Source organism: Aquila chrysaetos, chromosome 4, assembly GCF_900496995.4.
Source record: "Aquila chrysaetos chrysaetos chromosome 4, bAquChr1.4, whole genome shotgun sequence".
NCBI lineage: Eukaryota > Metazoa > Chordata > Aves > Accipitriformes > Accipitridae > Aquila > Aquila chrysaetos.
In genome coordinates, this window is record NC_044007.1 from 73,002,798 (window position 1) to 73,024,438 (window position 21,641).

The following is a 21,641-nucleotide window of genomic DNA, read 5'->3' on the forward strand; positions in this document are numbered from 1 at the left end:
GATTTTGTTGTTGTTGTTCTAGCATTTTCTTTCCCAAATAAGCTCAGAACATGATAGACTTTTTCTTGTTTAAAGAAAGTACAGATTTTTGAAGCTGTTAAAACAGGATTGTTTTCTGTAGAACTCAACTTATTTTTTCCATACTACTGCTCTTGGTCAAATGTGAACTTGAATGTCAGGTTTTTTTATTTTTCAATGAACTTGAAAGTTGGGAAGAGTGCTCAGTGGTTCTGTTTAACCTTTGGAAATCAGAACTGTGCATCCAATCCTGCACAAATGCTGTGATTACAATGATTTGATAGGGCTACCCAAGAGCTTCTTTAAATTTATCTCCACCTGTTTGATGTAGACCTTTTTCCTTCTTGTTACATTTTCTCTCATTAATAATGGTATACTTTTTATAATGGTATGTCCAGAGTGCAGAAGAAAGTTAATTCTGAAAAACTATAAAACCAACACATTCTTTGTCACACTTGTCTCGATTTAAATGCAACATGCTCTTGGTCTCAGTGTTCATACTTTATATTTTTAAGTTTCAGCAAACCAAGTTTAACTAGTGGATTTTTTTTTCCTTAATTGTTTGGAAGTACTACCCTAGTGAATATGAAGAGGTTTAAAATATTAACTGTAGTATTGGAGATGAATCTAAGAAAAGTCTTCAATGTAGCCAGTGCTTGGTTTGTCTGGAAATACTGGCAAATGAAGTCTTGGTTTCTAAATTTTTTTTTTATAAGGATATCCAATATATCTGGTTTGGGGCAAGGGGGAGAGGACAAAGCTGTTCACAATGAAATTAATAGACTGGATTTCTTGTCCTTTTTAGTCTTTGGTTGGTTTCTTTTTTTTTCTATATAGTCTCAGTATTCTGCAATTAAAAGTAATTTTATTCTGCTGGCTGGCCATATATTGTCTTTTTTTTTGTTTGGCATCCAACTTCTGCCAATCTTTCATGACTATTCAGTTGGGCTTTTTGTTTTGTTTGTCTGCCAATCTAGCTTTTTCACGTATTCATATTTGTAGGGACTGCTAATGTGTAAACACGGTTTCATTTATTTGCATTAGGACTGGTGTATGACCTGGGAGGATCAAACTGAGTTCTCTCCCTTCCAGTTAATGGAATATGGAAGCTCTGCCTGCTGATAACTTATAATGAGCTAGGCATATGTGCATGGTCAATTACAATTTCTATACTCAGGTCCATTTTTATAATTGTCTACTTTTACAGTTAGAGAAAGACATTTGGTGGATGGGTGAATACTGTGTGCTTCAGGTTTTTTGAATCATATGGGCAGCTGTATATTTCTTGGACAGGTGGGATCTTAACTTCTCATCCTCCTCCTTCCTCCTCCTTTTGTTATATAGTCTTGATTCCAGCAGCAACAGAAGATCACTTTTTCATCCTGTCTCTGCTTCACCTGTTATCTTAATTTTTGTTTGTATGGTACCAACCTAGAAGATGTAGATGTAAGAGCAATGGAGGAAGGAGGGTGCATCTGCTTGCACAGAACAGAATTGGGCAGAGCTGCCGGGTGCCTGAGAGTTAAGGATAGTTTACATGCTTGTACATCAAAGGGGAAAATGCAGTGGAAAGGAAAGGGAGAGTAGGCTTCTGTTGTGAGAATGTGCCAAAATGTGAAACTAGCCTTTGCAGCAGTTCAAAATGGACAGTACTGATACTTCTGTAACTTCTCTTGTACTGTCAGGCATCACAGGTGCTTCAGCTTATATACCTCTGTAGCTCACCTGAAGTCTGAATTATAGAGTTTAAGCTCTGGTCCTGTGGAAATATCAGTACCAGTGCTGAAGACGAAGATGCCATGGGGACAAAGAAAGTATCCAAGGACTCTAGTCCTGAAGAAGAGCCGTTGCTATATGGGACTGTTTGCAAACTATTCTAGCAACTTCTTCCTTTCGGTTTCTTCTTTCCTTGTCCAGTCTTGCAGATGGTCCCAGGGTCTAAAGGATTTCCAGAACTCTGCTTTAGTATTCTGCCTGTTTAGCTTTTTATCTGACAGTTCTTTTCTTCTTGTTTAGCTATTCAAAGTAGAACTAAAAATACAAACATTGTCTACTTTAGAAGTAGACTTTAAATGGACAAATTTATGGGTCCTTGAAGAAAATGTCATGGTGGTTCTTTTTATACCATGTGTACATTCACATGGATTGACAGTGAAAATAAAGAACTTAAAAGCATAGTATTTCTCAAGCTTTTGTTGTCAGAGATCTTTGGGAAGACAGAATTGAGGAAAAACTGAATCTAAAGCAAGTGAGTGTAAGTAAGAGGGAAAGTGAAGGATGGATATGAAGAATCTTATCCTTGGTGCAATGCTGTGCGTGTTAATTAAGTACAAAACAGTTGTTAGCAGCAGAAGTTACCTGCTGAGCACACAGCTTTATGATGTGAAAACAGACTTCATGTGTGAAGGTATACTTAAGGAGCTATATGGCTTGTCTGTATAAATACAGCCATTTGCTTTCTACGTATAATTTATATTTGCATATGGATATAGCAAAGGGGCACAAGTTTTAGTGAGTAACATTGCAATAATTTCATGAATGTATCACGAAATTGAACAATGCTAGCTTTTCTTTTTTTCTCCATATCTGATCAGGTTTTTCTTTCTAGAGAAAGAGAAACAAGCATGTGTTCTGATTTTTTTTTTTTTGGGGGGGGGGTGGTGCTAGGTTTTTTGGTTGGAGATCTGATCTGATGTTTTCTGTATATTTAAAAAAGTGTTTAGCCCTGCAAAACTGCTGAGTTATTTTTGCTTAGAATTTTGGTGTTTCCCTAGATGTGGTGGGGGTGTGTAGTATTTTTAATTTTTTTTTTTTTAAAACCATCTGCAGTGTCACTGTGAAAGGGGTGGGAAGTAGAACTTGTAAAGAATTCAGAGGTTTTGTTAACCATTCTTCATTTTACTTGAAATAATATAACCCACCATGTGTTAAATGATTGTCACCCTTATTTTGTCAAATTATATTTCCTAATTCTTCAAGTCTTTATGTTTAGTCACTTACATTATCCCATTCAGCAGTTTTTAACTTGATATCTGCCTGTATTTGATTTTCAGCAAGTTCTGCTGTTACGCTAGGCAGAATTCAGCCAGCTTCTCTAGGATAAACACCCTATGACCCTAGTGTGTAACATCAATTTTTCTTTACCTGTATTGTTTTCAAAGCTTTTCTTCTAGAACACTTACAATTTTTAAAATATTTTCCATATATATTGAAGGCAGAGAAAAAAAATGTTCTTCGAATGTATTTGGTATTTCTTCAAGTTTCCCTTCTGGATTTTTAATCTGCAATAGAAAGTTTTCAGGATTAGAGGTTTCTGCAGTTACTAACATAAGGATGGCTGAATCTGTTCTCTGTGCAATTTACCCTATGTTTCCAGAAATCTCCTTTCTAATCTTTTTCTAATTAGTTGACTCTGCTTTTCTTTAGTTCAAATTCTTGCCCATTAGTGATTCATCCTTAATGATGACTATTTGCCTATGTAATTTTCTGCCGTCTTCAAAAGTGTTTGAAGAATTAATGAACAATTTTATTCCGCTCTAGCTTTTGGCTTTGATTCCTATCTAAAGAATAATCAGAAGCTTTATGGAGGTTGGATATTATAGAACATTTGAGACTTAGCTTGCAAGATTTAACAATTTCTCCTAACATATGACAAAGGTTTCAAGGATGTCTTGTAAAAGATTTATTCACTTGATTGTTCGTAGTGTGCTTAGGTCTTTGTCTATGAAAAATGTGTAACTAGCTCGGTGATGGTGAATTCTTCTGACCTTTAAGTAGTCAAAGATTTCTCCTTGATATTTGTGATTCTTTAATACTGACATCTGAGTTGCTAGTTTTCCTCACTTCTAACTTCTATCTTAATAGCAGAATAGAGAGTAAATTTCAACCCCTTTTGTTTGCGTTCATCGGTGTTTTCAAGAAGAATCTGCTTACTTCCTCAAAATACTTCAAAAGCAAATGCTGCCTGGCATTTGTAAGTGTTGACATGTGCAAACTGAAGAAAGTATCATCTGCAGAAAATTCTACTGAGTATTTGACACATCTGTATGAAGAGTGATCTATTGATAAGGATAGTATTAATTTTAGTTCAGTCTCAGCTGGTAAAAACTCGAGTTTGCAGTTTGACATTTTAATGTAGAACTTCTAAAAAATTTTGGAAGTAAATTGCATTTTCTGGACTATGCAGAAACATTATGAAGGAAAATATGAGCATTGAGAATATGGAACAGCTTGCTGTGTTTTTACTTCCACATAGTCTAGTCTAGTGCATATGATTTCTTAAAGATTGCTTGCAATAGTAAACCTAATTCCTTTCAGCAGGAATTTTAACTTTAAAAGAAGTCTCGTCACCTAGCCTGTTCTACTTACAGCTCATCTTGCACCTACCAGGTGATTTAAAATAGTCTTTGGAATGTGTGACTTCTTGATTATTAGAAATTCTTGACTGCTTACACGCATTTGGTCTTAGTGAACATATGCATTGTAAGGCCAAGTGATGCTGCTTTTGGCCAGAAGCCTTCATGCTGTGTTACATCATGTCACAAGCCTGAGTATCTAAAATATGTGGAGGTGTTTAGAGGTTTTTGTTGCAGACAGCAAATAGTATACTAATAGGCTAATCTCTGTGACACTATCCTGTTGTAATATAAATTTGGGGTAGTTCAGCCTTTTATTTCTTACAAGAGTCTTGAAACCAGCACTGAGCTCTGATAGGGAAGCTAAAATTAGTTAATTTTAAAGAACTATTTCTTCTGAGTAATGGTGAACTTACAAGGTCTGTAGCTCAGATGACAAAATTGTTTTTCTTGAGGAATTGGAGGTCTTCACCTAGAACACCTGTGCTGGTGTGACCTGGATTTTCCTCTTCCAGTCCTGTAGTGTTGGGCTTGGAAGACCAGCTAGCACAGCTCTTCAGGGATTTATGAAAGATTGGAGTCAGTTTATAGCTCTGGGATGCTGATTGGCAGGAGTGTTGCCGTACTGAAAAAGCTAAGTGCTGGGTCACCAACTGTGAATCTTCCAAAAAGAAAAACCAAAGAAAATCCCACCTCAGCTTTCTAGGTCTCTGTGAAGGGTAGCAGAAGGCTCGAATGAGTCTTACCGATGCATCTTCAGCCATTAATTATTGTACATTGGGGATTTATGAGCTTGGTGCATTGCTAGCACTGCCATTAAAACCCTCTCTTGCTGCTGTTAATAACAAAAGCTTTTCACTCATGAATAGCTCATTGTCTTCATGCTGCCTGTGATGCTCACTGATGAAAATACTGTCTGTATTCTCTAGCTGGCTGTTACTCTAATTCAAGCACACTCAGTAGCCCTCCCAGAGTGTGTATGTGAAGTAGCTATGGCTTTGAAGGGGAATATTTGCTCTCTGTCAGCATCTGAGGTGTCAGTAGCCCAATTTAAGACTGCAGTTACTTCAGGAAAAGAAATAACTGTCTGTCGGCTTATAAATCTGCTTTCCTAAAAGGATTGCCTGTTCTGTAGCTGTCAGGAGAGGCATATCTGCTGTTCACTGTAAGAAGGAAAAGATTTGAATAATGTGGTTTGAACTTACCTGCCAGTACCGTAATACCCAATAACTTAATGCCTATGCAAAAACTTAGTGCTATTGGCTTCAAGGTACTGTATATCTGTGTATTCATTTTGTTGTGTGTTGTAATTAAATTGAACTAATGATGTACTCCTAATATTTGAAGCAGTACTGCAAAAAGTTGTGTAGGGTTTTTTTGCATAGGACTGGCAATATTAAGTAATGTACACTGATTGTTCACTGGGCATAATAGAAGTATATTTTAAATCTCAAAGCAGTTGAGAGAATGGAAGTGTCTGAAGGATCCCTGAATAAGTCTGTCTATTTTTAGATAATTTTCATTCAACCTGGAGAGCAGACAGAAAAATGAAATTGTTGCCTCAGTCATTTGAAAGCTAGTTTAAAGTCATGGAATAGGAGTCTAGTGAATCTCAGCTGTTTATATGACAGCAGTAGTCTTTGTACTTTTATTGTATTCTTGGTTTCCAAATTTTAGCTATCCTCTTGAGCTCTTGTAATATTTACAGTGATACTCTGGTAGGGAATATTTTGTCTTCCTCCTGGATCAATTTATTCTTTTTCTTGTATAGCAAAAAATTATTGTAAAAAAGAATGCAAATCCAAAAGCTGTGGATTAAATTGATTTTGAACTTTTATTATTTGATTAAAATATTGTTCATCTGGTCCTCTGAAACCTTGCCCATTGCAGTTTTGTCCTGCAAGCAAGATAGGGCTTTCTTAAAGTCAGTCTAAAAAGTATTGGCTATGGCTGGGGAAAAAAAAAAAACTTAAGAAAGCCTTTCAAAGACTTTCATTTGAAGAGTTCTGTAAACAATCTTTTATTTTATTCTCAAAAAGAATCTATTGGGAGAATCTGGCATTAGCAGAATCCATGAGTGTGGATATTTGGTTTTGGTTGGTTTTTTTCCTTCTGAAAGACCAACTTAAAAACAAAACAAAACCACCCCCCCACACCCCACCCCAAACACTGAGCTGGTGTGGAGTTCTATGACAAAGATCTGGAAGCAATTACTTCAGGCCTTTTCATTTGCGTTCATTACTCTTTATGAATTCCAGGCTGGAAGAGTGGGAGCAGAAAGGACCGCGTGGATCACTGTGTCCAGTCCCTTGCAGTGGTCTCTTATAAATCCGCAGGGCTCTGCTTTGAAACATCTTCTTTGCCGAATACATAGCTCTCCCTGTGCCCTTCCCTTGTGGGATACTGGTGCACCATGCAATGGTTTCTGGTTTTATATCTAAGGAGAATACTTAAATGATGCATCCAAAAATCTGATCGGCCTTTTTTCCATGACTGGGTGACAGTGGCAGCTCACAGTGTCACCCTTATGAGCCTTTGCTTTATTGAAACTCTTCAGCTGATAGCAAAGTTACATACTCCAATGCATACTACTGAACATATTTTATTAAATGTCATCTTGATTCTGTTATTCCAGTCCACAAACCCATCTTTCTTCCTACCTTATCACTCGTTCCTTTTTAACGGCAACGGGTCTTGAGATCACCCATCTAGATCTAGCACCAAGATTACTAAAGACAATAGTTGCTGGCTTTTTGAAGGTGCAGTCTCATCAGCCTACTAAGATTTTTTATAAGCCTTTACAGTCTTCCTTGTAATCATCTTGTTTATCCACTTTATTTTTTGTATTGATCCTGATCTTTCTCACCTTAAGTAACAATTTTCTTTGTGGGAGCTATATTTAAAATGTTTGCAGTAACTGACAGCAGTAACTTTGAAGTCAGTTATAGATTGAATTAAATTTACGCTGTTCTAATTTCATCAAAATTGTATTGCTTTTTATTCAACTTCTGATCTACTTATATCCCTGATCATTCACTCAGTCTGTTCTAGAAACATTTGCGGTTTTTATATACTATATTAATTACTAAATTAATGTATGCCATGTTAATGCAGTGTTAATATACTTTATTATATTGAACTAACCTTACATGTCTGAACAATTTGCTGTCCTTCTGAATATCCTTACATTTATGCCTGTTTCAAGTAGTATGTGTAGTAAATTACCAGACTTTCCTGCTATCACACTTTGAATTTTCACATGGCAATTCTTTCTGGGCCCTACAGATGGGATTATACAGGCCATCCTGTTTTTACCAGAGTAGGTAATCTCAGATGGTTTTATTTCATCTTGGGTTTGATCATTTCCATGTCCTTGACCCCGTTGCAATTAATTTTCACATATTTCATCTTTATTAAAGGGAGGTAAACTATATTTCTAGTATAATTAATATTTGGGCCGTACTAGCCTGTTATTAATCTGCAAATGATTGTTTTTATTTGAATAGTACTGATTAGGAAGAGAATCAGGAAGGACTGTGTAGTAGTGGAAACTGCTTGACACTGTTGACCAAAAGCTTACTTGATTTCTTGGAAAATCTGGGGGAGATCTGGACTCGATGATCCTTTGTCCCTTCCAACTCGAGATAGTCTATGATTCTATGCTGCTTACAAAATCATTTGAGAAACCATTAAGCACTAATTTGCAAAATGATAAACTGTTTTCAGAAGTTAAATCATTATAGTTAAGATGTTTCTGAAAAGCGTAGGTACCAAAATAGCAATGTCTTTTAAATTAATTTTCTTGCAGTAACTGAAAGAAGAGCTTGGTTTTTAAAGTGTTTCTACTTGGCTTAGAAATGTTATTTACTTACTATGTATCTGTAGAAGTAATTGGAACTAATCATAAAAGTTTAGAGGTTAAGTAAACACCGCCTAGTTAAGAAGGTCCCTTCCAACCCAAACTATTCTATGATTTTAAATCAGGAGAATCAGAGGTTTAAGTGCACAGTGACTTAGTTCCATGCAGTTACAAACATTTTGACAAAATTGTGGACGGAGGACCTACCTGTTGTTCCAATTCTGGCATTGCTTTTCTATGTGATGAGCCATATTTTCATCTTGCAGGAGCTTCTACTTTTATAAGCATATTTATGCAGTCTACTTTATCTGTAGGAAAGCCTTTATGGACCAATAACTTCTGCCTTTGTGTATGAAGCTCATCCTTGTTTTTCAAGTGTAGTCAGCTACTCCTATGTTTCTGTTTTATTCTTCATCCCAAGTCTACCGGTTTTAGAAACATAATTGATCGTTTTTTCAAATGGTCAATTTAAAAAATTGACTTATGAATTGAAAATTCACTTCTGATGAATTAAAAGTGTAGTCTTCCTACACAGAGCAAGAAGAATAGAAATTGATTTTACTGACCTACATTTCTCAGATTTTTCTGAAGAGTAGGTTTGCTTTTAATGAATTGTTCTCATACTGCTCAGACTAGTATGATCCGTTTTCTCTCATCACTTCTTCAGAACTTACTGTTGCTGAATTGTACTGAACAGATGACTTGTGAATACTAAAACGTTTCAAAATCCATCAAACTAGTGTAGCCCAATGAAGAGTACTTCTCTTGTGTTAACTTCTGAGCAGAAGAGAGTACTGGCGTCCTTGAGCTCCTGAATATCCTTTTTGCCTGATGAAATGTACCAGATGTGTTTTGTGTTTCTGTGAAGACACAGAATACACCTGTTTTCCACAGGTGGTGCGTTGACCCTCTGATTGGAATGTTTTTTTTCCATTTGCTTTTATAGCATTGAAACTAGGTAATGCCTTGTTTGTCCTCAAACTGACCTATTTACGGACGAGCTGATGGTAATGAGCTCTCTGCAAACAAGCACTAAAATGAATTTAACAGAGCGTGGGCCAGTAAAAAGAAAAAAAAAAATATAATACATCAGCACAGTAGCAAAAGTTGTTCTGAAACCCGAGGCTAGTGTTGGCATCACTTCTGTTTTCAAATATAGACATACTCAGCTAGATAGGCCCCATAAATAGTTCAGATACATGGAGTTTTAGACAATGCTCATATGACAGTTTGCGTTTGCTTAATTTTTTAGAAGTTTGCTCAAAAATCCATATGTATGCCTAATATGTTACCCTAGAGCATGCCAGTTGTTCCCCCCTCGTTACTAAATAGACTGAGAAGCTGAAAATTTTGTGCAGGCCATCAATCTTTCCTTAGATGCTGTTCAGTTAATCACTTTCCATTTGGTTTAAATTGATATTAATAGCTTAGAAATAGCAAATGTTGTGTCAGGATTTTGATGAGCCCTTACTTTGTGCCAGCTTCTGTTTATTCATATCTGAAAGTTTGAAAAACAAACTTTACATCAGCTTTGTCTGTTTAGGTGTCACATCCAGTGTAGTAACCTATTTAGTTGAATAACGGCAATGAAGTCCTTTGTCAAGTCTGTTACAAAGTCGTATTGAGGACTGATCGCTAGTATAAACAAATATGAAGTTGGTCCAAACATAAAAATGGCTAAATAGTCATGTGTCGTACTGAAAAGAGTAAGCATTCTTTCCCGTGACAACTGTGTTGGTAAAAGAGGTGGTAAGGTGAAACAATGCACTTTATATGAGCAGTAATTTTAAAGATGACCTTTTTCTATAGTGTCAAGTGTATAATGGACTTTGTCAGAGGAGGGGGGGAAGTCACTTGACCTTCAGAAGTAACAAGACTTGAACGTACCCATTTTTTTTCCTCCTTTCACTTTATTCTTGATAAGTTACAGCCTCTGCTTTACTCTTTCCAGGGTGTGTTTAATACTCCTTTTACTTCCATGGTGTAAAGGTTTTGTTGTGTATTATCCAGTATTCTGAAGGGAGGAAAACTACCTGGTTTTGCAAAAATCTTCAGTTTTATTACATTACTCAGTAGCAAAGGCAATTATTAAACCTATTCATTTTGGGATTATTGCTGTGGTTACCAGACTTGTTTATAGGTGCAGTTGACTTTCTTTGCTGTAAGGACACACTACTGATTCATGTTCAAGTTGCTATCAGGCTCCAAAGGTTTCTTTCTGCAGAGCAGCTTCCTAGCCTGTTGACACCCAGTCTATATGGATAATAAGGTTATTCCATGCTGGGTACAGGGACTTTGTACTTGCATTTATTGAACTTCTTGAGGTTTTCAACCTGCCACCCAGGGCCATCCCAGGGAATTGTCTGCCTGCTCCACCCCCCTGTTGGGTGTCACCAGCAACCTTGCTGTGTGCGTTTGGTCCCATGCCCTGGTTCTCAGTAAAGATACTAACCAGTATCAGCTCCAGTTTTGACCTCTGAAGGACACCACTGGTGAATGTCTGTCAGCTGGACTTTGTACTGCTAGTCAAAACCCATAGAGCCTGGTGGTCCAGCTAGCAATCCACCCACCTGGTAGCCCACTTCTTCAGGTCATGTCTGTCTCGGTTCTGACAAAGTACTCTGGAAGACTGTCACAGTCCGTGTTAAAGTCACGGTAAACAGCATTTACTGCTCTTTCCTTGCCCACCAAACCAGTCCTCTCCTTAAAGCAAGCTGCCAGGTTGGTCAAGTGTGATGTGCCTGTGGTGAATCTGGACTGTGTGTTCCCAGTTGCCCTTTTGTGGTTTTTCTTTGTTTTGTTTTGGTTTTTTTGTTTGGGTTTTTTTGTGGGGTGTGTGGATGTAGGTTCCAGGAGGATTTATTCCATAATCTTCGTAGGGACTGAATTGAGACTGACTAGCAGATAGTTCTCCAGATCCTCCTTTTCCTTCTTGATGATAGCCTTTTACCTAATCCTGAGGCAACTCTCTGGATCACCATGACCTTTCAGAGATGATAGAGAGTGACCCTACAATAAGATCTATCTGAAGCAGAGGGATATACACCCTTCAGTCTTGTACGTGTGGAAGGCTTCAGGCTTCTATGTTGCAATGCCATCTAAACCTCTGCCACTTCAGTGTATAGGGATGCTTGGAGACATGAATCTCTCTGCTGCCAATAAGAAGAAATAAGCTGTGTTTAGAAGAGGGATGTCGTAGTATTTTCTCTCAAGAAGGAGGAGCCAGGAATCAAATTATGACAATGAAATAGTAAAGGAAAGGTAGTCTTAATGGTACAGGGTTTTTCTGAGCTTTTTGCATAATCATGTTTTATGGTTAAAGTTCTCCTTTCCAATAAATTCTTCAGTTTAGGCTGAAAGCATGTAATGAATCTGTATGTACGTCAATTTTAAAATTCTAGTGTGTTTTTGAAGAGTCTTATTATCCGTTTATTTTATAAGTTAAGAATATCTGCAATTCTGGTGTTAACTAGTAAGCTATTGCCACTGGGAAATAACTTTGGGAGTACTTTGTGTTGAAACACGTCAGCATTGGTGGGGAACCTGTTGGTTAAAAAAAAAAAAAAAAAAAGGAAAAAAACCCATAATTTAGTGTAAGTGAACAAGCTCAAAGCTGTTGATTCTGCCCTACCCAATTGTCAGTCATGGAAATAAGCAGTCCTTTTAACAAAATTTGCTTGTAATTTGAGTGGGACAAAAGAGAACTTCAGAGGTTGGCATTCTGAAATTTTGGTGTATACATGTTGAAAAATGTATAAAAGTTTACTCTATAATCAAGCATTAAACTATTAAAGTCACTTTATGCATCAACATTATTAGTTAATACCTTTAGTTTTGAATGGCTAGTAAGTGATGGCAGTGGCTGGTGGGTACTTTCTTCACTTTGCCTACTGTTTAACTGTACCAAAAGGGATGTTTATTTTTGGTTTGCTGAAAGCAAAGCATTTGTTTTTGGGATGATGGTGTAATGTGCCATTAGACTTCGTGTAAAATACAGGCATTTGTAGACTAGCATTCCTAGCGAGGGGCTCAGAAAGTCAGCGTGTACTACACGGGAGGAGCATGAGGAATATTAGCCATGGGCTTCACACAGCACATATTGATACTCTGCTTCCTGAGATGTTCCTGGTTTTCATTCATTTCACTTGTTCAAATTTTCAGGGGATCCACAGACTTTCTTTTGATTTCATTAGATGTGCCTACCCTCTTCTCCAGTGGCTCAGCAGATGTTTTGGTCACTCGTTTTAGTGTTTCAGGTGATGAATGTTAACATAGTAAAGGACTGGAGTAGTGCTGCTTTAATTGACCCCATTCCCTTAATCTCATTGGAGTGCATAGAGCATTCATTTTGATACATACAGCATTTGGTAATTAAATTGTTACCTTTAAAATGTAGTTAAAATTTCTGCTTTTAGCTGCTGCCCTCAGGTAACTTTTTGTGACTTTTTTTTTTTTTTTTTTTTTTTTTTTTTCCAGATATAGAACGTGGTCTCTCAAACTGGATTAAAGCAACCTGTTGATATTTTTATTTATACTTTTTTATTTTTTGTATTTGACTTAAAGTGCCATGAAAAAATTTGCATATTGCAAGGTGGTCCTTGCCACCTCTTTGGTTTGGGTCCTTCTGGATATGTTTCTATTGCTGTACTTCAGTGAATGCAACAAATGTGATGAGAAAAAAGAAAGAGGCCTGCCTGCTGGAGATGGTAAGTTTTTTTGCCTGACTAATCTTTAAATTATGCTCATTTAAAATTGCACTTCTTTTAAACATTTGCTTTTTTTTTCCCCATCAATGTAGTATTGCATCAGCATTTAGGTGTTGCAGAATGTTCAATGTTTCTTTGAATGACTAGGAAATAAGCACATTGCCTGAGACTCTTGCCTGATCTATGTTGCAGACTTAAATGCTTAAGATGTAGAATTTGAAGCACTAGTGTATATGGAAAAATAATAAAACTATGCAACAAGCAGTTCAAGAATGCAAGCTATGTTAATATAGTCTAAAGCATGTTCTAAATTTCCACCAGTGAGGAAGCGAAGGCACTGTTAACTTCAGTAGACCTGGTAGTAAAACAAACCAAATCAACAACCAAGCTTACTTGTCCCCCTACTCCTAAACAAACAAACAAACAAACAAACAAAAAAACACACAAAAAAACCCCCAACCAAACAACACCCCCCCGAACCCCACCCCAAACAAAAAAACCCTGAACAAACAAACAAAAAAAAAACCAAAACCAAAAAACCAAAATGTTCCCCTCAGCCCCAACCTAAGACAAAATTTGGCCAGTTACTATAGCAATAAGGGACAGTGAATGTTGTAATGAAAATAAATTTGTGAAAATAACTAGAATAAACTTGGATGTAAAAGTGGCAAATGAGAGTGTGTGTGTTTGTGTATGTATGCACACACATATGCACATGCTTATGTGTGTAACTTTTTCTTTGAAGTGAGAGCTGTATTATTCAATACTAAAGGTCTTCAGATAAGCTTTCAGTTTTGTTACTGCCCTCTTAGTTTTTGGGTACCAGTTAATGAGCTGACTGGTTTTTTTGAAAGCCAGTACCATTCATGTTGAAAACTTTATTTTAGGGAGGTCATCATAGTTGATCTCATGGGAGAAAGGGTTGGTGCAGGGTGAATTCTCATGCCTGCAATGTCTCAGCACAGGCATTTAGAACTGCAGGCAGCTGCTGCCTCCAGTTCATTCATGAAACATCTAATTTTGTAGCATGGTCTCTCCCCCACCAGAAAGGCTGTGTCTGTATGTTTTACTGCTGCTATAGGAAACTTATGCAGTGATGCTCAATGTTGAGTCCGATCAGCCAACTGTAGTCAAGATTAATTAATGCTTTCCATCACAAAAAATGTTTTGACCTGTTGACACCTAGTATGGGCAACTTTGATCTCCCTGGGAAATTTTTGGAAATGTTTTAAGAACAATGTTGCGCTGTTACAGAATAACACTGGGGAGATGTTTAGGAAATGCTAGTTTCGTTTTGTTTCCCCCATGATGAAAACAGGCCAATAAATCTCCACTGAGAATAACAATGTATAGGAATGTAGAATTTCTGTGCCTAGTACCTCTGAACTGTTTTTTCCACAACTGCATGCAAACATTTTAGAGAGGTTATAGTTCACCCGAGTTTTGCAGAAGAGACTTAAACTTTCAGTTGCTTGTATTTCATATTTTGGGTTTCTTTTTCAATAAGCGGAAAAGAAAGTGACAAGAAACTGAACTAGGGTTATGTAAAAAGTATGTCACTATAAGAATTCAGTCTTTTTGTCTTTTTTTTTTTTTTTTTTTTTTTTTCTTTTCCTCTCAGAAGCTGGGAAATTTTCTTGAGGATAAGGCGATGACTGATATTGTGTTGTTAAGGGATGGATCCACTTTTTGGATTCCCATAAAGTTTTTACACGATGCTAAGCAGATAACTTATGCTAGGCTTCTTTGGAGCTGTCTTGGAAACAACAGGTTTTTTTGCTGTTGGCAAACAGCAATGGAAGTCAATATATATCAAACTTGGTTTGATGTATTGATGATGTTGAAAATTCAGGTGACTTTACACACAAAGTCATTGGGGGATCGTTTAGGTGAGGGGAAAATATGCAGTTTTTAAAGATTAGTATTATGACTTTCCCTATGCAACATTAGTTTCACCTAGTTGAGTACAGTCTTCATTCCGGCCTTTCCCTAACCTGTGTGTGCTAAAATCATTGATATCTTTTTGATGTCTTTTAGTTGGCTTGTAAACAAACAAACCAACTCCCAAACCAACCAAAACTTTGTGTGTAGTTTTGTACATTTTTCTTGTGTTTTTTTTTAAACAGCTGACTTGTAGTAAGGTATGTGCAGAAACATGTCTTCTAGAAACCATGGTTGTCGTTGACACCGTGACACTTCCTTTTAACCTAGTTGCATACCTGATCTTAGATATTCTTACTTGTTCCAGTAGTTTACTGATTTGGAGTCTGTAGTGGATTTATTCCTACTCAGAATGCCTAGAATCTCCTTAGATAACATTGAGGCTATTTTTTGTGTGAATCTTTTATCAAAATCTGCTTTTTCACTTCACTTTTTTCCCCCTATTCATTTCCATAATTGATTTAGCTTTCTTGATTCAGCACAAATTATGTAAGTGTTCTGAATTTAATAGTCTCTTTGTCCATGTCACTCTGGTATATAGCTTCTCTTTGCAATCATGGAAGAATTCCATGGCATTTAATGAACCTACTTGACATAGGAGTAAGTTTTTCTGAAGAGTTTGTAAGTTTATTTTAGGCTGTGTTTGCCTAGTTGGAAAAATTAGTCTTCAGATACTTCAGCAGGAGCAAAGGATTTTGAGGATAATTTTGGACAGTTCAGGCTTTCATGAAGTTAGAAGGATGTTTTCCTTAGTTTTTTAATGCAAAAATTGGGGGGAGTTTCTTTTTCAGAGTCGGACTTAGAGCCATGGTCTAAATTGCCTTTGGGAAAAATCTTTCTCCTTGATGGCATAAGATACTAGCATCTTAAATCACGATCTTTGGGTTGTGTGTCTAATATTTGATTGTATGTATACCGCTGTTATATTTTACAAATTGCTTAAAATAAGAAATAGTAAAGGAATATGAATGTGGAAAAAATCTGTGTACACGATTATGGGGAACTGTAAGATGAGTGGGATAAAGGTCTTTGTGTCCACCATCGTAGAGGTTTGAGGGTTGGTAGCTGAAATGATGCCAGTGTGGAGATGAGGGGACAAAAGATGAAGTGGAAAAGGGACAGGCACTTACCAGGCTGTGAGTAGGAGAGCTGAGGTGGAGATGTTTTGGGAAAAAGGGGCCTGGCGTGGGGTCTGGGTAGCACGGGACTGAGGAACTGAAGTAATGCCAGAGGAGGGAGAGTTGGAATCTAGTGGCTGTAATTGTGTGGGATGGTTTGGTCGTAGGCTTAGGCTTCTGTCCCTGCTTCCACCATGGCAGAAGACGACAGTAGTAGGTAGCTTCGCAGTGGGACCAGAACTCCTAGCAGTGCCGATGGCAGCGTCGACCTGCGGGAGCCTGTGCTTGTCCTGGCTGATGCTGCCGCTCGCTCTTCTCCCCACCGCGACTCCTCCGGAGAGGTGGGAGTAGGTCGGGGGAAGTTCTCTCCAGTGCTCAGCCCTGCGGTCGTCTCGCCCTTCCTGAGCTAACCGGGATGGCGTACGCCCCTTACCCAGGCTGTCGCGGGTGTCCTCTCTATTGGCACGTCTTCTGGGTGGTGGTTCTGGTTTTGTAATTCCTGGTGGTTCATCAGTCAAATTCACAAGGAGTAATTGTTGTGGATGGAAGGCTGTTGCTGTAATTCTAAAGGTTGTTACCAAGTTGGAAAAAAAAAATCACTGAGCCTTAGTAAGTGTCATTCATGTTACTTCGTAGTTTTTTCCAAACCTGAAATTCATAGGATGGCTAGTTGAGCATTATCATTTACAATTATCATTTACAATTTTACTTTAATCTTTACTAAAATCCCTGTAAAGGAAAATTCAGCTTTTCCTGAAAAGCTTGTGTGTGGAAGAACAGTCTGGGAAATAAATGTCTGTTGTTCCAGAACTTTTAACAGTAAAGTCAATTAGGACATGATGATGGATAGATATAAACCCTTACTATTTTTTCAAATGATTTGTGGTGTCTAAGAGTAGCACTTAACTACTTCTGTTAAACTCCCAAATATGAAGAATTGTTTTCACTTCCAAAACCTGTTGGGTTTAGAACTCTATTTTAAACAGGAACACTCCTACAGTGTATAACAAAGTATAAACAAACAAAAGCAAGGATAAAAGTAGTTACCAATATTTTATTTATTCTTAGTTCCAGAACCCATACAAAAACCACATGAAGGACCTGGAGAGATGGGGAAGCCTGTGGTCATTCCGAAAGAGGAGCAAGAAAAAATGAAAGAAATGTTTAAAATAAATCAGTTTAATTTAATGGCAAGTGAAATGATTGCACTCAACAGATCTTTACCTGACGTCAGGTTAGAAGGGTAAGTGCTTTATGTTGTATTAAAAATGTACTGTATTTAAATGAAGTATGTGCAAAGTGATCCAAAACAAGAGTTCAGTTCTGTAAGATATTACTGTTGAAGAGAAAAGTAGGAGGATTTCCTGTATATATGGTACTTATTTGTAAAATAAACAGCAGAAACCAGTTTTCTTCAGTGTTATTTAGCTTTGAATCTGATTACAAATAGGAAGCCTGTTTGGGGAATAGAAATTAATTTGGTTGAAGGAAAACAAAGTTAACTTAAGACTTGGTGTTTCAGGAAAAAATTACATATTTGAAAAATTCATGCACTACTTGTAATGAGGCAGACTAAAATTCTGCATTATATGAAATAGAAATACTTTAAAAATTTCTTACCTAATGAAATGTGCAAAGCCTCATTTAGATTGCATTATAATGTTTTCTAATATCCATCTGGTTTGTTTTTGATCTTGCCTCTGAAATATTGATCCTTGCAGAGCTGTTTGAGTCATAAGTAATTAAAAAGAAAATTGTAGCCTTGTTTTAAGTAAAACTAAGATTGCTTTACTCTCCTGGGGCTACTCTGGCAGGGTAGCCGTTGAGTCCCCCCAACCCCTCTTGTTTATGAAGGGGACTCTCAAGTTAGACAAAGCTCATGAAACAAGATTTTCCCAATCAATTATCTGCATTCTCTTGCGAGAATCAGATGCTATAGAAACCCCATTTCTTCAGAAGCTCTGCTGTTGTTTCTGCGTACACGAGGCCTAGCTGCTGGATTAATTTGTTTTCATTTCCTACCTCAGAAGACAGTATTAGAAGAATGAGATGAAGCTCTGACTGCTTTTCATTTTTAATGAGTGAAAAAGAGCTGGTTTGTAGGTACCTTTATCTACTGTAATGAATGTGATTCTATGTAGCGTGTGAGTTCCTGGTAGAGCTGGTGTTCTTAATAATTGAACCATATAGTTTTCAAAATATGATTTCATAAGTTTGAATTAATGTTACTTTTCAATTGATTGTCAGATATATTATTAGTCAGATTTTATGGTCACTACTTGCCTGTTTCTTAGTACAGTGCAAGAATGCAAATCATGAACTTGCAGGGTTTTCTTTCAAAACTGACATGTTTTGGGGTGGTTTATATCCTTTTCTCTCATGCTGTTGCTCTGATCGTGGCTGTAACTTGGCAATGGGATCTCTTGGCATTCATGCAGATCCATATGTAGTGTCTGCCCCTTTTATCACTCTCTATAGGATAAGAAATTGCATCGCTGTAAAGTGGTGTCCTGGTTTCAGCTGGGACAGAGTAAATTGTCTTCCTAGTAGCTGGTATAGTGCTGCGTTTTGGATTCAGTGTGAGAAGCATGTTGATAACACACTGATGTTTTCAGTTGTTGCTAAGTAGTGCTTAGTCTAAGTCAAGGATTTTTTCAGCTTCTCATGCCCAGCCAGCAAGAAGGCTGGAGGGGCACAAGGAGTTGGGAGGGGACACAGCCAGGACAGCTGACCCCAACTGGCCAGAGGGGTATTCCATACCGTGTGACGTCATACCCAGTATGTAAACTGGGGGGAGTTGGCCTGGAAGGGATCGCTGCTCAGGAACTAACTGGGCATCGGTCGGTGGGTGGTGAGCAATTGCATTGTGCATCACTTGTATATTCCAATCCTTTCATTATTATTGTCATTATTATCATTAGTAGTTTCTTCCTTTCTGTTCTACTAAACTGTTCTTATCTCAACCCACGAGTTTTACTTCTTCCCATTCTCTCCCCCATCCCACTGGGCGGGGGGCGGGGGGTAGTGAGCGAGCGGCTGAGTGGTGCTTAGTTACTGCCTGGGGTTAAACCATGACAAGTGGTGACTACCACTGGTTAAGAACTTGTAGTTAGCATTCTCAACTTGTTTTAGCTGCGAGGAAAATCATTAGTTTCGTCAGAGACTTTTGTCAAAGCTGAGATGCTAATTTGGGGTGATTTCTGTATGTTTTTTCTGGAAGAGCTGAATTGAAGGAATTAACAAAAGTTTGGGGAAATGATAGTTACAACAGTTGGTTATTGGGACGGTACACAGGAGTAATTTTTCATTATGACCCTGGAAGTATGGAGGAAGCTAAATGACATAATCTGTTTATCAGCATTCATATTGGAAGACTTGCATGTATATATTCTACCATTTTTATAGTGTAAGTACAAAGATAAGAAAATAAATTTGTGGATCTAAAAAGTTGACTTAACCATAAGCTTTGTGAAGTCTAGACTTCTGAATTAACCAAAAATGGAAAGAGAAATTGTTATAAACTATTAAAAATTTGTTACCTAAGCATCACTCAAGCTTTTGCAGAAAAATGAAATAACAATTTTAAAATCAAGTTGAGCTATAGGAATTTTTTGTTGTGCACACTCAGCCATGCTCTGCAGTTATTGTGTTTCACAGTAAGATACGCATTATAAATTTAGTGATGTTGCATTTGCTTCTCCTTTCCGTTTGTGTGGACACAAATACTATCACAATACTATGTGTGTGAAAATGGAGTCTTAAAATAAAATTTTAGGTAAGGTCTCAGGGAAGAGTTGGATTTTCTGTAATTTTTGTAAATTGCTGCCAATATTTTTAATGTTTATTTGCTGTGTGCATTTTTAGTAGATTTTGAGAGAAAAATGGTCCCCCAAAGGCTCCTCCTTTTGTCATCTTTTCAGTATGTACTCTATGAGGTCACACTAATTAAAAGTTGGGGCACATGTTAACATTTCCCCAGCAAATTTGAGAATAATACTGTGTTTACAAGGCAATGGTATCTTAGTCTGTGTGTGTGTATTAATGTTACTTCCCAAGAACACTGTAGCCATTTTCAGGATTGTGAAAACTATAAATATGCTTTGGTGTTGTCTGTATGTCTTATGAAAGTATTTATCTGATTAGTTAAAATACTCACATGGTCAGAACCTTCTGCTGTGTTAGTGGAGTTGCTTCTGCTATAACTTGTTCTATCCATATATCCCTGATAATATGGAAAAATAGTTTTGGGAGAAGGTGAATGGGTAATTTCTAATCATTCCTCACCACATTTATGTGGTAAGCTGCCAGTAGCACTTTCAATCAAGGTTTTGAAAAAGTGGGATATGTTCAAAGGCACACTTAGCTGTTCAACCATGTAATTATTTTCTTCGCAGGTTTTGTGGGTTGCTTCCTTTAATGTGGTGTGGGGGGAAGATTATTTCAAGTCCTATATGTCAGTTCTTCTGAAATACAGAAGTCTGTAAAAGTTGTGCCTAACAGTTAATCATTCAAAAGCTGGTGGCATTAAGTGTGCCAGGACCAATTTGCCGCATGTATTTAATGGGGATGGCATAACCTGTTAGCTGGAGAGCAGCTTTCAAAGTAGTCTACGTTATCCTTCGTATTAATTTTTGGTTCTGCCAAAACCTCGTCACCTGTGTGAAGGCAAGCACGTTTGTGTACCTGCTCGGTCCTCGAGGCAGCGAGTACCTTCGTGGGTTACATGTTCTGTCTTGCATGTCTGCCTCCTTGTGCTCGTCTGTTCATCGCTATAGATGACCCACTCGTCGTGTGGCATCATCTTTATGTTTTGGCCAAGAAATTCTGTTTCCTTACTAGAAGAAAAAAAATGTGAGCTCTTTTAATAACTTCTAGGCACTTCTCCAGCTCAGGGAGCTCCTCAGTAAGAGACACCTACAGAAGTTGAAATTTGTGTTCTGCTGAGCTCTGCCCCGGTCGTATTAACAGGTTTATATTTATTTTTATTATTTACAAAATAAAATTACAAAGTTACTGAGGCACAGAGCTGCCTTTAAAATCACTGACATATGCCTGAAATTGCTAGTCATTTTGTGTCTGTAATCGGGAACGTTATTCTACTTACTCTTCGTTATCCCAACTCAATGATTTGCTTAACAGAAAAAACTAAACCAAAAGTAATTTTTTTAGCCTGGATACTTCCCCGAATCTGGACTGGGGCATGTTAGTGTAACTAACTCATGTAACTGACAGTGCCGCAACCTCTAGAGGGTTGTTTTTGCGGGGGAACAAGCAGCTGGGGACAGCAGATTGGTTTTAAGTTGTTAATAGAATGATTCTTGTAAGCACGTCTTATTCTGGTCTGTGAATCAGTCATCAAAGTGGGAGTTGATTCACAGTTGCCAGGAAAATACGCAGCTGTGGGCTTGACATGACAGCAAAGAGTAAAAGATGGGTGATTAGGAACACTAGAGTCTTGCCTTCATTTTACTGAAGTTGAGGGAGGCAGGGAATAAAATAGGTGTCAGTGACTAAAATAGGTGTTCAGCTGTGCCTATGTGTCTTAGACCGGTATTCAGGCTGGAAAGTGGTGTGGTTAAATGCATGAAATTTGTATGTATCGTATGACTTGGTTTTGCTCTCAATGCTGTTTGAGGTGACTTTG

At 37.5% G+C, this 21,641-nt stretch overlaps 1 protein-coding gene across 3 annotated transcripts in view; it reads left to right on the forward strand.

Moving 5' to 3' along the window:
• The window catches only part of GALNT1 (polypeptide N-acetylgalactosaminyltransferase 1), an 87,146-nt gene that overhangs the window by 29,132 nt on the left and 36,373 nt on the right, over positions 1 to 21,641 (forward strand). For all 3 annotated transcript variants that reach the window (XM_030012075.2, XM_030012073.2, XM_041123064.1), the window contains 2 exons: positions 12,709 to 12,938; positions 17,066 to 17,240. In XM_030012075.2, coding sequence (XP_029867935.1) covers positions 12,800 to 12,938; positions 17,066 to 17,240 — 314 coding nt within the window. In that variant the 5' untranslated portion in view covers positions 12,709 to 12,799. The remainder of the gene's footprint in view (positions 1 to 12,708; positions 12,939 to 17,065; positions 17,241 to 21,641) is intronic.